This window comes from Sinocyclocheilus grahami, unplaced genomic scaffold (assembly GCF_001515645.1).
Source record: "Sinocyclocheilus grahami isolate Dianchi unplaced genomic scaffold, SAMN03320097.WGS_v1.1 scaffold256.1, whole genome shotgun sequence".
Taxonomy (NCBI): domain Eukaryota; kingdom Metazoa; phylum Chordata; class Actinopteri; order Cypriniformes; family Cyprinidae; genus Sinocyclocheilus; species Sinocyclocheilus grahami.
Window position 1 is genome coordinate 301,919 of NW_015505435.1, and position 12,327 is coordinate 314,245.

General features: G+C 44.1%; 1 protein-coding gene across 1 annotated transcript; it reads right to left on the reverse strand.

The window, feature by feature from the left end:
- Positions 1-372: 372 nt before the first annotated feature.
- LOC107598793 (delta(3,5)-Delta(2,4)-dienoyl-CoA isomerase, mitochondrial-like) lies at positions 373-11,816 on the reverse strand. The gene is made up of 9 exons (XM_016290225.1): positions 11,597-11,816; positions 11,193-11,281; positions 10,377-10,501; positions 10,011-10,059; positions 2,683-2,747; positions 2,470-2,540; positions 2,311-2,382; positions 2,019-2,169; positions 373-932 (listed from the first exon to the last, which is right to left on the reverse strand). The coding sequence occupies exons 1-9, from the start codon at positions 11,740-11,742 to the stop codon at positions 828-830; spliced, it is 873 nt and encodes a 290-aa protein (XP_016145711.1). The 5' UTR covers positions 11,743-11,816; the 3' UTR covers positions 373-827.
- Positions 11,817-12,327: the final 511 nt, after the last annotated feature.

Sequence of the window (12,327 nt, forward strand, 5' to 3'; positions counted from 1 at the left end):
CCTATAATAATGTACAGTATTTGAAAAATAATGTTTTTTGAACATTAAAGCATGTCAACATTTTCTGTTACACCAAATACACAAAATAATGATCTTTTAAAAAGCATCATATGACCCCTTTAATTTCTTTATTTTTAAAATGTGTATAAGTAGTATTTATAAAGTTATAGCTTTTAGATTTTGATCTGTTTTAATACTACAATTGATTGCTTCTGTTGTCCTCATTTGTAAGTCACTTGAACACCTGAAACCTGGACGCGCAGAAAAACAAACAATATCCACGCTGTGATGAAGTTCATATTTCAAAACCAAACTAGTTTCTCTTTGCAAATTGTCCATACTGACATGACTATGTCCTACAGAACACACTTATTTTAGCATTAGTTGTTTTATTGAGAATATCACAATTCACATTGTAACATATCATATAATACAGAACACAAGTCACGGATAAATCATAAAACAAATCATAGACTCAAAAGCAAGTCAAACCATTTATCTTAATGTTTTTAGTTTTTAGTGTGCATTTAGCTCTGAACATGTTTAGCAGATTTTTTTGGTTAATTAACTGACATTTGTGAGCCAGCATTAAGGCACCCATAAAAATACTGAATCAAACTTTTGTTCAACTTAACTAGTCCCAGAAAGACATAACACCAAACTGAAATAGATTGCTTTCACTATATGTGAAGACAGAATTGAAATATCAATAGCAAGATTTGCTTTAGTTGTAAAAATCATGTTGATTAAGATGAGCAGATCAAATCTAACTAAGCAGGAGCAGGTTTTCATTGAAGAAGCTGTTATTTGTAAGGATGTGTAGACTCTCACAGCTTAGAGAAAGTAATGTCTTTGAGGCTTTTCTTCTCCATCGCTGCCTGAGCTGACTTCATTAAATCTTGGGTTTGAAGCATGCTCATATTCCAGGTGTTCTGCAGAAAACACAGGTAAGAGTAGTTTTCAGTTTAATCATTGAATGACTAATGTTGTTTCTGTTTAACAAAACAGTCCTCAAAGGAGCACTTGATGGCTCAGAAACGGAATATTACAATTGTTGTTGGTTTATAATTTTTCACTTTCACTTATAAAAAAAAGAAAGAAAAACTACAAATATAATGGATGTTCTCATGGGAAGGGTTGTACTTGTACTACTACTTGGACAGCTGGACTCATAAAAAGTCATTTACTCATAATAAATAATATTAATAAGAAAAAACAACACCAGGAGTATACCGTATACACTGCTACAGTTCGCTTTGTTTAGTTTATTTTTATTAGTTTGCAAAATGGCCAGGTTGGTTAATCTTTCAATTTCATTTCCATTTCTAAACAGTAGAGATCTGTCATTCTTGTTTTATAAAGATATTTTACAAAAGAAAACACCTGCCACCTGTTGTTAGTTTTTAGGTCATTGTTTTGTGAGTGACAGACTGTACTTGTTGGATGACAACATTTGTTGGTGTTATGGAAGAATGAGTTGATTTGAAACATGTACTCTATGACGTGCTTTGGTAGTTTTAGTGCATTTTGTATATGTGAATAAATGAAAATTACAGCTGTGGACTGTGCCATGCTGAAAACTGGTTATGAGAACTGTATGAAGAGTAAAAAGAAGAGAAAAGTAATAAGTATGAAATGGGTCCTGGCAATTGTTAAAACTATTTTTTGTAGAGAATATGGAAACATTAGACACATAGCATAATTTAGATTTCACACAGATTGTTACAACTCACTACCCTACACTAAAACAGACACAAATACGGATTAATCCCTTATTTGCTTGTAGGTGCGTTTATATGTCTTACATTGTTGTTTTTTTAGGTTTTAAGTATGTTTCCCTGTTTGTCTGTGTCACCTCTTAGCACATCACGTGATGTGCAACCTGCCTTTCATTTCTTTCATATTGATGTTATTTTAATTCCCATATCCAATCCGAATCCATTTTTCTTTATTATTATACTTGTCACTTTGTCAATTTATATACTTTATACTGAGACTGATCTGAGTTCAGATCTCACTATGTAATGCAGGGCCTCTGGAACACTGTGGTCTCTGGAGTAAATGAGATTGACTTTAGTTCCCTGGACTGCTACAGGACTTTTGCTCGCAATCTCTCCTGCCATCTCCAGAGCTCCGGCCATCATAGTGTCTTTATCTGGGAAAACACGACTGTGTGCAACAAAAGAGAACAAACACACTCATGTTTACTAAAATTTATAATAAAATTTGAGGCTGTTCTATGTTGTGAGTACAGCTGCTATATTCAAAATAAAGCATATCCTCTTATATCTTATTGCCTAAATATCTCACCTGACCAGTCCACAGCTCTTGGCTTCATCAGCGTACATCTTCCTTGCAGTGAAAGCCAACTCATTCACTAGACTGCAAGACATTAGAAATTTTTTTTACTATCAATTGTATAAGCACAGTGCTCTGCTACTGGATCTATAACACGCTTTAAGCAAGTACCTTCGACTTCCAATCACTCTGGGGAGACGCTGCAAAGTCCCGACATCAGCTGCCAAACCAATGTCAACCTCCTGAACAGAAAAGGATGATCATTCAAATTTGAATCAATAAAAATCTAAGTTATTCTAAAAATGGTATTAAACAAATAAAATTTAATTGATGATTAAAAAGCGGTCAGTTAAAATCACAACAATCAAATAAAAATGCCCACACCTTGACCTGAAACCAGGCATCCTGTGTACACAGTCGTATATCACATGCTGTGATTAGGTCCACGCCTGTAAAAGAAGAAACAAAGGAATGATAGCATTTATCATGGCTTTCCCAGCTGAACAGTAAACATACACATACAGGTGCATCTCAATAAATTAGAATGTCGTGGAAAAGTTCATTTATTTCAGTAATTCAACTCAAATTGTGAAACTCGTGTATTAAATAAATTCAGTACACACAGACTGAAGTAGTTTAAGTCTTTGGTTCTTTTAATTGTGGTGATTTTGGCTCACATTTAACAAAAACCCACCAATTCACTATATCAACAAATTAGAATATGCTGACATGCCAATCAGCTAATCAACTCAAAACACCTGCAAAGGTTTCCTGAGCCTTCAAAATGGTCTCTCAGTTTGGTTCACTAGGCTACACAATCATGGGGAAGACTGCTGATCTGACAGTTGTCCAGAAGACAATCATTGACATGCACCTGTATTACTATAGCTATTGCTTAATTTGAATGATTTTAATAAACCCCAACCCTAAGCATTAAACTACCGCAACATTTCTGCTATGAATATGAATTATATCTTGCACTGTGTGATTTTCATCTGATGGATAAATTAGGTGGGGAAAAATCTATAAACTTACAATTAAGGAAACAGCAAAATATCATAGACTTGGCGGTGGGATCTTTTGACTTTGGCCAGAAAACTACCACCTAGACACCACTTGGAACATTCTTGCAACTGAACATACGGTTAAAGGGTTAGTTCACCCAAAAATGAAAATTAGGCTGTGTTTTACTCACCCCTGAGGCATCCTAGGTGTGTATGACTTTCTTCTTTCAGACGAATACAGTCGAAGTTATATAAAAAATTGTCCTGGCTATTCTAAGCTCTATCATTGCAGTCAGCGGGTGTTGTTGTGCTTCAGTCCAATAGAAGTTAAATAAAAAGCACCCATCCATTAAAAAATAAATAAATAAATAAAATAAAATGTCTCACACGGCTCCGGGGGGTGAACAAAGGCCTCTTGTAGCGAATCGATGCGTTTTTGTAAGAAAAATAACTATATTTAAAACGTAATAATCAATTTAATCTCTCACTGTTGTACACGGAAGCAGTTCCGGGCGGATGACGTATGAGGTCGGTGTTGCGCATGCGCCACTCAGAAGTGACGCACGCGGAAGCGCAGCAGAGAGATCAAAACAACAGTCACTAATTTGAAGTACAAAACGAGGATTTGTAAAGATGAATGTCGGAGGATTTCGATATAAGCCAAGAGGAGACTGGTTTTCCTTTGCTAAAGTAAGGAAACTTTGCTTCCTTTGCTCCTCTAAACAAACCTTGGTTTTCACGAGACTCACCTGCGCATGCGTGCGCATGACCTCATAAGTTATCTGCCCGGAACTGCTTCAGTGTACAACTGTTGGCGCAAGCTAGATTAAAGTGATTACTACGTTTTGAATATGGATATTTTTCTTACAAAAACGCATCGATTCGCTACAGGAGGCCTTTGTTCACCCCCCGGAGCAGTGTGAGACACTTTTTTTTATGGATGGGCGCTTTTCATTTCACTTCGTTTGGACTGAAGCACTGCAACACCCGCTGACTGCAATGATAGAGCTTGGAATAGCCAGGACAATTTTTTATATAACTCCGACTGGATTCGTCTGAAAGAAGAAAGTCATACACACCTAGGATGCCTCAGGGTTGAGTAAAACACAGCCTAATTTTCTTTTTTGGATGAACTAACTCTTTAAACATGCACATCTAGAATTTTATTAATTTTTTTATATATATATATTTTTTTTACTTTATTTATTTGCTTTGCTCAATAGAAAGTATAATATGTTGTGGCAACCTCTTGACACAGGAAAATGTACTCGGTTACTAACGTAACCTCGGTTCCCAACGGAACCTCGGTTCCCTGAGATACGGGAACGAGTGCTGCGTCTGCTAGACGCATATGGGAAAAAAGCCTTTTTCTCCTGAACTGAAGCCTTTTCATTCACGCAGTGAAACTGCACGGCCATTGGTTCGTGGAGTGTTTTAAAAACGAACCAATGGCTAGGCAGCAGAGCTGCACGAGCCTATGGCAACGAAGCCCGCCAGAATGGGCGGGGCATCTGGCTATATAAGTGGGCGTTCGCCACAGGATTCTCAGGTTACTTCGACTGAAGCGATGACTGAGTCGTGCAGCTACATAGCACGGCTAGCAACGCAGTACTCGTTCTTGTATCTCAGGGAACCGAGGTTACGTTAGTAACCGAGTATGTTCCCTTTCGATACTACACTCGTACTGCGTCTGCTAGACGCATATGAGAACGCAGTACAATCACGCCGTGCTAATGTAGTGGAACGACTAAAGGTATAAAACTTCCATAAGCAACCAATGCTCATAGAGAAGTTAACAATAGCCCAAGGCTAAGACGGGCTGAGCTTCCGAGGTCACACCCGGCCTGGTTAATCGCTCCAGAGTACTCCTATAACTTCGACACCCAGGGGTCGAGAGCTAACAGGTGAAACAATGCAGATAACTTGGGTGCGGTACGGCCAAGGGCTCTCTGTCATGTCTGTTTACGCAGCACGTGCCATTTCAAGCAGAAAGGACCCTGGCCTGTAAGGCCGGGACATTCAGGTTATAAAACCTCGCAAATGTGGACGGCGAGGCCCAGCCGGCCGCCTCACAAATATCCGCAATGGACACACCACTGGACCATGCCCAAGACGAGGTGATGCCTCTAGTCGAGTGGGCCCGTACTCCAATGGGGCATTGGAGGCCCAAAGAAGCGTACGCTAGCGAGATGGAGTCTACTATTCATCTAGAGAGTCTTTGCTTCGTAACCGGAAGCCCTTTGGTGCGGTTACCGAAACTGACAAAGAGTTGTTCCGACCGCCTATAGGGTGCGGAACTCTCAATATAGATTCTCAGAGCTCTGACGGGGCAGAGCAGAGATAGCTCTCGGTCTTCTTCAGTTGGAGGAAGCGTGGCGAGCGTAATGACCTGTGCTCTGAACGGAGTGGAGCGCACCTTAGGTACGTAGCCGTGCCTTAGTTTCAGGACGACTTTAGTGTCGTTAGGCCCGAATTCCAGGCAGGCAGGGCTAATAAAGAGTGCCTGCAGGGCCCCTATTCGCGTTACTGATGCCAGTGCTAGAAGCAGAGCAGTCTTCAGCGATAGCGACCTAATGTTGGCAGACTGTAGCGGCTCGAAAGCGGGGCCCTTCAGGGCCCTCAGCACAGTGGGCAGGTCCCATGAAGGGACGGTAGGGGGACGAGGTGGATTCAGACTCCTAGCACCCCTCAGGAAGCGGATGACCGCGCTGTTTCTGCCCACTGATTGGCCCTCAATAGGGGCATGAGAGGCCGATATAGCTGCCACATAGACTTTGAGCGTGGATGGGGAACGTCCCTTATCCAGCAGCTCTTGCTGAAATGACAACACCTCTGTCAAATCGGAAGTAAGGGGGTCTTTGCCATGGTTTAGACACCAAGCGGAGAAAAAAAGACCACTTTAAGGCATAGAGGCATCACGTAGAGAGAGCTCTAGCCTCCAAAATTGTGTTTAAGACTCACTCTGGGAGGCTCGAAGTCTCCCGTCGAGCGCCCAGAGGTGCAGGGCCCATAGGACGGGCCGAGGATGCCATATCAATAGCTGAGTTAGCTCCGATAGCCACAAATGGTTCATCCAAAGGGGGGCCACCAGGAGAACCTTGTGTTCTCGTTCCCTCACTCGCCTGATTACGTGTGGGATCAGAGCGATCGGTGGGAAAGCATAAAGAAGGAGGTTGGGCCAATCGTGGGCCAACGCGTCCCTGGTCTTTGAGAAATAGATTGGGCAGTGAGAGTTGTCTTCTGAGGCGAAGAGGTCCACCTCAGCCTCGCCGAAGTTCTCCCAGATCCTCTGAACCATCTGCGGATGGAGCGTCCACTCCCGAGAGGACATTGCTCCTTGATAGCATGTCCGCTCCTTGGTTCAATTTGCCCGATATATGCGCTGCTCTCAGCGAGCGCAGGTTGGGTTGAGCCCATTCTAAAAAGCGCTCTACCAGAGTGAAGAGACGCTTCAAGGAGAGGCCTCCCTGGCGATTTATGTAGGACACCACAGACATGTTGTCCGATTTGATTAGCACATGGTGCCCCTTTAGGACTGGCAGGAAGAACTGACAGGCTCGACATACTGCTAGCATTTCCAGGCTGTTGATGTGGAAGCCCTTTACCACCTTCGACGAGTGGCTGAAAGTCGGTATGCCCTCGCACAGTGCCCCCCAACCAGAGTTGGAGGCGTCTGTTGTGACAACTGTCCTTCTGTAAACCATCCCCATGGCCAAACCCTGTTCCATCCAGCGGGAGTTCTTCTAGGGGGTCAGGGCCGATACACAGGCCTGACTCACCCTGATATGCAGGCGTCCGTGATGCCACGCATGGGATGGAACCCGTGGTTTCAACCAGTGCTGAAGGGGGCGCATACGCAGCAGACCCAACAGTAGCGCTGTCGATGCTGCTGCCATGAGGCCCAGCATCCTTTGAAACGCTTTGAGAGGGCGAGTGGTACCAATCTCGAAGGAGGTCGCCAGCCTCCGTATGGCCAGAGCTCGTTCCGGCTTGACTACAGCTTTCATTTGGGCTGAGTCGAAAATTGTTCCCAGGAATGAAATTCGCTGGCTGGGAAACAACGAGCTCTTGGCAAAATTGACCCCGAGTCCCAGGCACTCCAGGTGGCTGAGGAGGAGGGTCCTGTGTGATATTAATTCTGCCTCCGACTGGGCCAGAACGAGCCAGTCGTCGAGGTAATTGAGAATACGGATTCCCATCTGTCTCAGAGGGGAGAGAGCCGCATCCATGCACTTCGTAAAAGTGCGGGGGGCCAGGGACAGCCCAAAGGGAAGGACCGTAAATTGATAAGCCACTCCCTCGAAAGCGAATCTCAAGAATCGCCTGTGACGGGGGGCTATCTGGATGTTAAAGTATGCATCCTTCAGGTCCAGAGAAAAGAACCAGTCTCCCGAGAGAATTTGTGCGAGGATCTGTTTCAGTGTAATCATCCTGAACGACCTCTTCATGAGGGCGTGATTCAGGTGTCTGAGATCGAGGATGGGTCAGGGGCCACCATCTCTTTTGGGGAAGAGGAAGTAACGGCTGTAAAAGCCTGACTCGCTCTGGGCTGGAGGAACGATTTCCACAGCTCCTTTTGCCAGCAAATTCATCACCTCTGAGCGCAGGACGTGAGCATCCCGCGTAGCGAGGGGTTGAATTAACTCGGGTGACTGGCCGCACAGGGGCAGAACACTTATGAGTAATGGAAGAGGAAGTTTGCTCTCTTTTTGAAAATTTTTGTGTTTTATTTTTTCCGCTATCACAGCGGTTGAATGCTTGGGCGCATGAACAGACTGTTGTTCGCACAAAACACATTTCCCTCTGTACCCGGAGTTGAACGGGGTGTCAAGAGGTCTAAGAGAGGCTGCTTGAGGGGCGGGCCGGCCGTAGCGAGATCTGACCCCGTCCTCTTTCTGTCTCGCAGATCAGGATGATGCCTGAGGCACCAGGTCCAACGCAATCTTGGGTCGGGAGCCCTGGCGCTTAGGAAGAGGGTAGCGTTTGGCCGAGCGAGAGCATCTCCGTGTCTGCTGCGCTTTAGCGGGCTGAGGGGTGGGGGCGGCAGGTGCTGGTTTCGTGGGCTGCTGAGTCGGCGCAGACTTAGGGCAAGCGGGAAATGTCACATAGCCTGGGACGATTTGTGCCTCCGTGAAGCGCTCAGCGAATCCTTCGACCACCGGGCTGAAAAGGCCTTTGGGAGAGACTGGAGCATCGAGGAAGGGGATCTTATCCGCGTCCTTAATCTCTGTCAGCGTCAGCCACAAATGGCGCTCGAGCACCACAAGGCTGGCCATCGATCTCGCGATTGCCTGGGCATTGGTCTTGGTGGCGCGCAGAGCCAGGTTGGTTGCGCTCCTCAGATCCCTGAGAGTAGCGGGGTCCAGGCCAGACTCATCGGAGGATGTGAGGATTTTGGCCTGGAAGACCTGGAGGACCGCCATTGAATGAAGCGCCGAAGCCGCCTGTCCAGCTGAGGTGTAGGCACGTCCAGCGAGAGCTGAAGTGGTCCTACACGGCTTGGACAGGTGAGCGGCCTTTGCTCTCCAGCCGATGGCCATGGGCGGGCAGAGATGCGCAGCCGCTGACTCATCTAGGGGAGGTGGCTTATCGTACCCCTTTTCTTCAGCGCCGTCGATGGAAGTGAGGGCGGATGAAGAAGCAGTACAGAAGCGGGTGGAGTAGGGAGCGAGCCACGATCTGGTGAGCTTGTCAAGGACCTCCGGGAAAAACGGAGAAGCACGCTGACGAGGAGCCTGGTGGTGCCCCGGCAGGAACCATTCGTCCAGACGGCTGCGAGAGGGCTCCTCTGGCGAAAACCACTCTAAACCCAGCTCTTCAGCCGCTTTGGAGAGGATACGGAGAAGCTCGGCATCCATCCCGTCTTTGGTGGCGCTGGGTGCAGACGATAGCGAGGGGGTGGGGTCATTTACCAAGCCCAACAGCTCCTCTGCATCCGATGATGCCAATGACATGCTGTAATCAAGCAGCTCGTACTCACTTCCCCCAAATGAGATCAGGTCGCTCGCACCAGCAGAGGTACGCTGATCAGACCGGGAGAAATGGATGGGGGAATAGGTCCCTGAGAGGAAGAAAATGGGAGGGCGCGGGGGACGGAGTCGCTCTCTGAAAAGAAAGCAATCCGTGAGCGGAGAGAGGCGAGACTGAAGCTCTCGCTGTGGGAGCAAATAGCTCCCGTGAGCGCAGCTTCAGCATGGGATTTCCCCAAGCAGGAAACGCACTCCGTGTGGCGGCGTGGCATTTGCAACAATGCCAATTTGCTCTTTTAGAAGCTCTTTTATATCGCCGGATGGCGGCAGGGGAACCGGACCGGAACTGCTGCGTCGCTGGAGCGGCGGAGAAGCAGGTCAGACGTGCTGAGAGGTCCCCGATTCCAGCTGCGAAGGCATGTCAACGGCGAGCGGCTTCGGATCAGCTTGAGGACGTAGAGTCGTCGCTGAAGGAGAAGAAACCTGAGAATCCTGTGGCGAACGCCCACTTATATAGCCAGATGCCCCGCCCATTCTGGCGGGCTTTGGCTGGCTTCGTCGCCATAGGCTCGTGCAGTTCCGCTGCCTAGCCATTGGTTCGTTTTTAAAACACTGCACGAACCAATGGCCGTGCAGTTTCACTGCGTGAATGAAAAGGCTTCAGTTCAGGAGAAAAAGGCTTTTTTCCCATATGCATCTAGCAGATGCAGTATGAGTGTAGTATCGAAAGGGAACTAACCTCCTCCTATACATGCTCCATGAATGGCCACAATCACTGGTTTTGGACACTGTACAATAAAGCACAAGAGACATGATGAAAAATATGATTTCTGCATATGAGATAAAGCCTAGTTGACTGTTTACATTTCTAAATCCAAATCTTGGAATGGACTGGTTGTTAAAGCCAAACATAATGTTCAACTTAAAATCTTGTAATCCTCCAAACATCCTCATGGCATGCCTTTCGCAGTTCTCAAATGCATAACGTGCATATTTTTGTATTAATTTTTCCTTATATTTCCCATATTACCTAGATCTCAATGTTTTTTTTATTATTATCTACGTATTGATATGCTTTCACAGTATGATGCTTTTAAAAAGTAACCTTTTCAATAACAGAGAAGGTCTCTTGGTATTTAGTTATGACACGGCGCACATTCCATGAGATCCTGGCTGTGTCATCACCTTCGGGCTGCAGAATATCACTGGCCATTCCCATGAGGTCAATACCTGTACAAAGATTATTACATTAAATATTTATATATGGCATGTAATACATAAGTATGCAATCTATGTCTCTTCAGTGCTGCAGAATGAATGTCTCTCTCCAGCTGCAGTTAAATATATATACATTAAGAAGTGTTAGTGGTGTGTGCTAAGGCACGTATTACTATAACTAATGCTCATATTGAATTGATTTCAATAAACCCCTAACCCTAAGCATTAAACTACTGCAACATTTGTGCTATGGATATGAATTATACCTTGCATTGTGTGGTTCAGATTTCCATCTGATGAATAAATTATAGGTATAAAAAAATCCTTACATTTAAGGAGACAGCGGTGGGCAATTTTGACTTTTGCCAGAAAACAACTACACAGACACCACTTAGAATATTCTACCAATTGCACAGCAACCCCTACATGCAGTACTGTGACATTGAGTATTGCACAGGCAAGCAAAATTTAGAAAATTAAATATCTAGGTCTAGATCGCCATAAAACTAACAAAATAAAAAAAATTATATTCAGTTGCCAATGGTCAAAACATTGTTGATATGAAACATCATGAAAATTTGAAAATGGATTGTCATATTATGAGGAACAGTCTGATCAATCAACAGATAACACAAAACTGCAATAAAACAAAAGGACTAGACTAGCAACTGGTCATATGTGGCAAGACGTCTGATGGCTTTACCTGAAGTGAAGAGCTTTCCAGCACCTGAGAAAACCACGACACGACATTCTGAGTCCTCAGCTATCTGATTGAAGCAGTCAACCATTTCACTACAGGTGAAACAAAAATACAGTAATTCAGCACAGCAAAGAAGTAACACCAACACACATGAACATCGCTAAGCCTGTCATGACATGATTGCAAATATTTTAGATAACTAAGATCAATGTGCACTTTAAATTCTAATCTCATACCACCAAATAAGAACATTTTAACATAGAAATGGCATAAAATGGGCACTCTTTCCAATATGAAGGATGAGATACTTGTGAAATGATTGCTTATGAAGCATTACAGGAAATCTTAAAAGGAAATTAAAGGAAATTAATTATTCGTAGCATGTGATATGGACATAGACGTCATACAGCCAGAATGCCTTGTTCATTGCATTGCGTTTCTCCGGGCGGCAGATCTCAACATGAGTGATGGTCTCAGCTGGCCGGCTGACTGACAGGGTTGTGAAGGGGGGTGTCGGTCCTCCTGATGAAGACATTCCTCTAACAGCGTTCATGAACGGAATCAACAAAGCCTGTTCTAATCACAAAACACAGACCAAATACACAGGTTTACACTTCTAACATGCAGAGGAGAAGACACAGCTGAGGAACTACTAAACAGGTGAGGAATAGTTTAACACCAACTAAATGTACTTTACATATGGATCTGGATTTATTTTTTTTACATTTATTTCTAATATACAAAGGATACTGCAATATTACAAATTTACACATTTCTTTTTCACAATTACTAAGGGTGAAACATGAACAGTCATAACCCTCAGTGGTCCCTATCCCCCACCCGCCCCCAAGGAGGAGAATAAAACAGAGAAGTACGTTAAAAAAGAAAAAGAAAAAAAACATTAGCACCCACATGAATTGTCAATGCAACTGAATAATTATACATAAAAATATAATAAAACAACAGAAAGAAGAGATCCATAGGTTTAAAAAAATAAAAATAACAATAAAAAAACATTATAAATAAGCAAAGATATGTGGAGTATTCCTGACAAAATTAAGTAGAGGATCGCAGTTTTTATAAACTTTGCTATATTATTACAAAAGATTACCATTTCAAATTCTGTATATATATATAT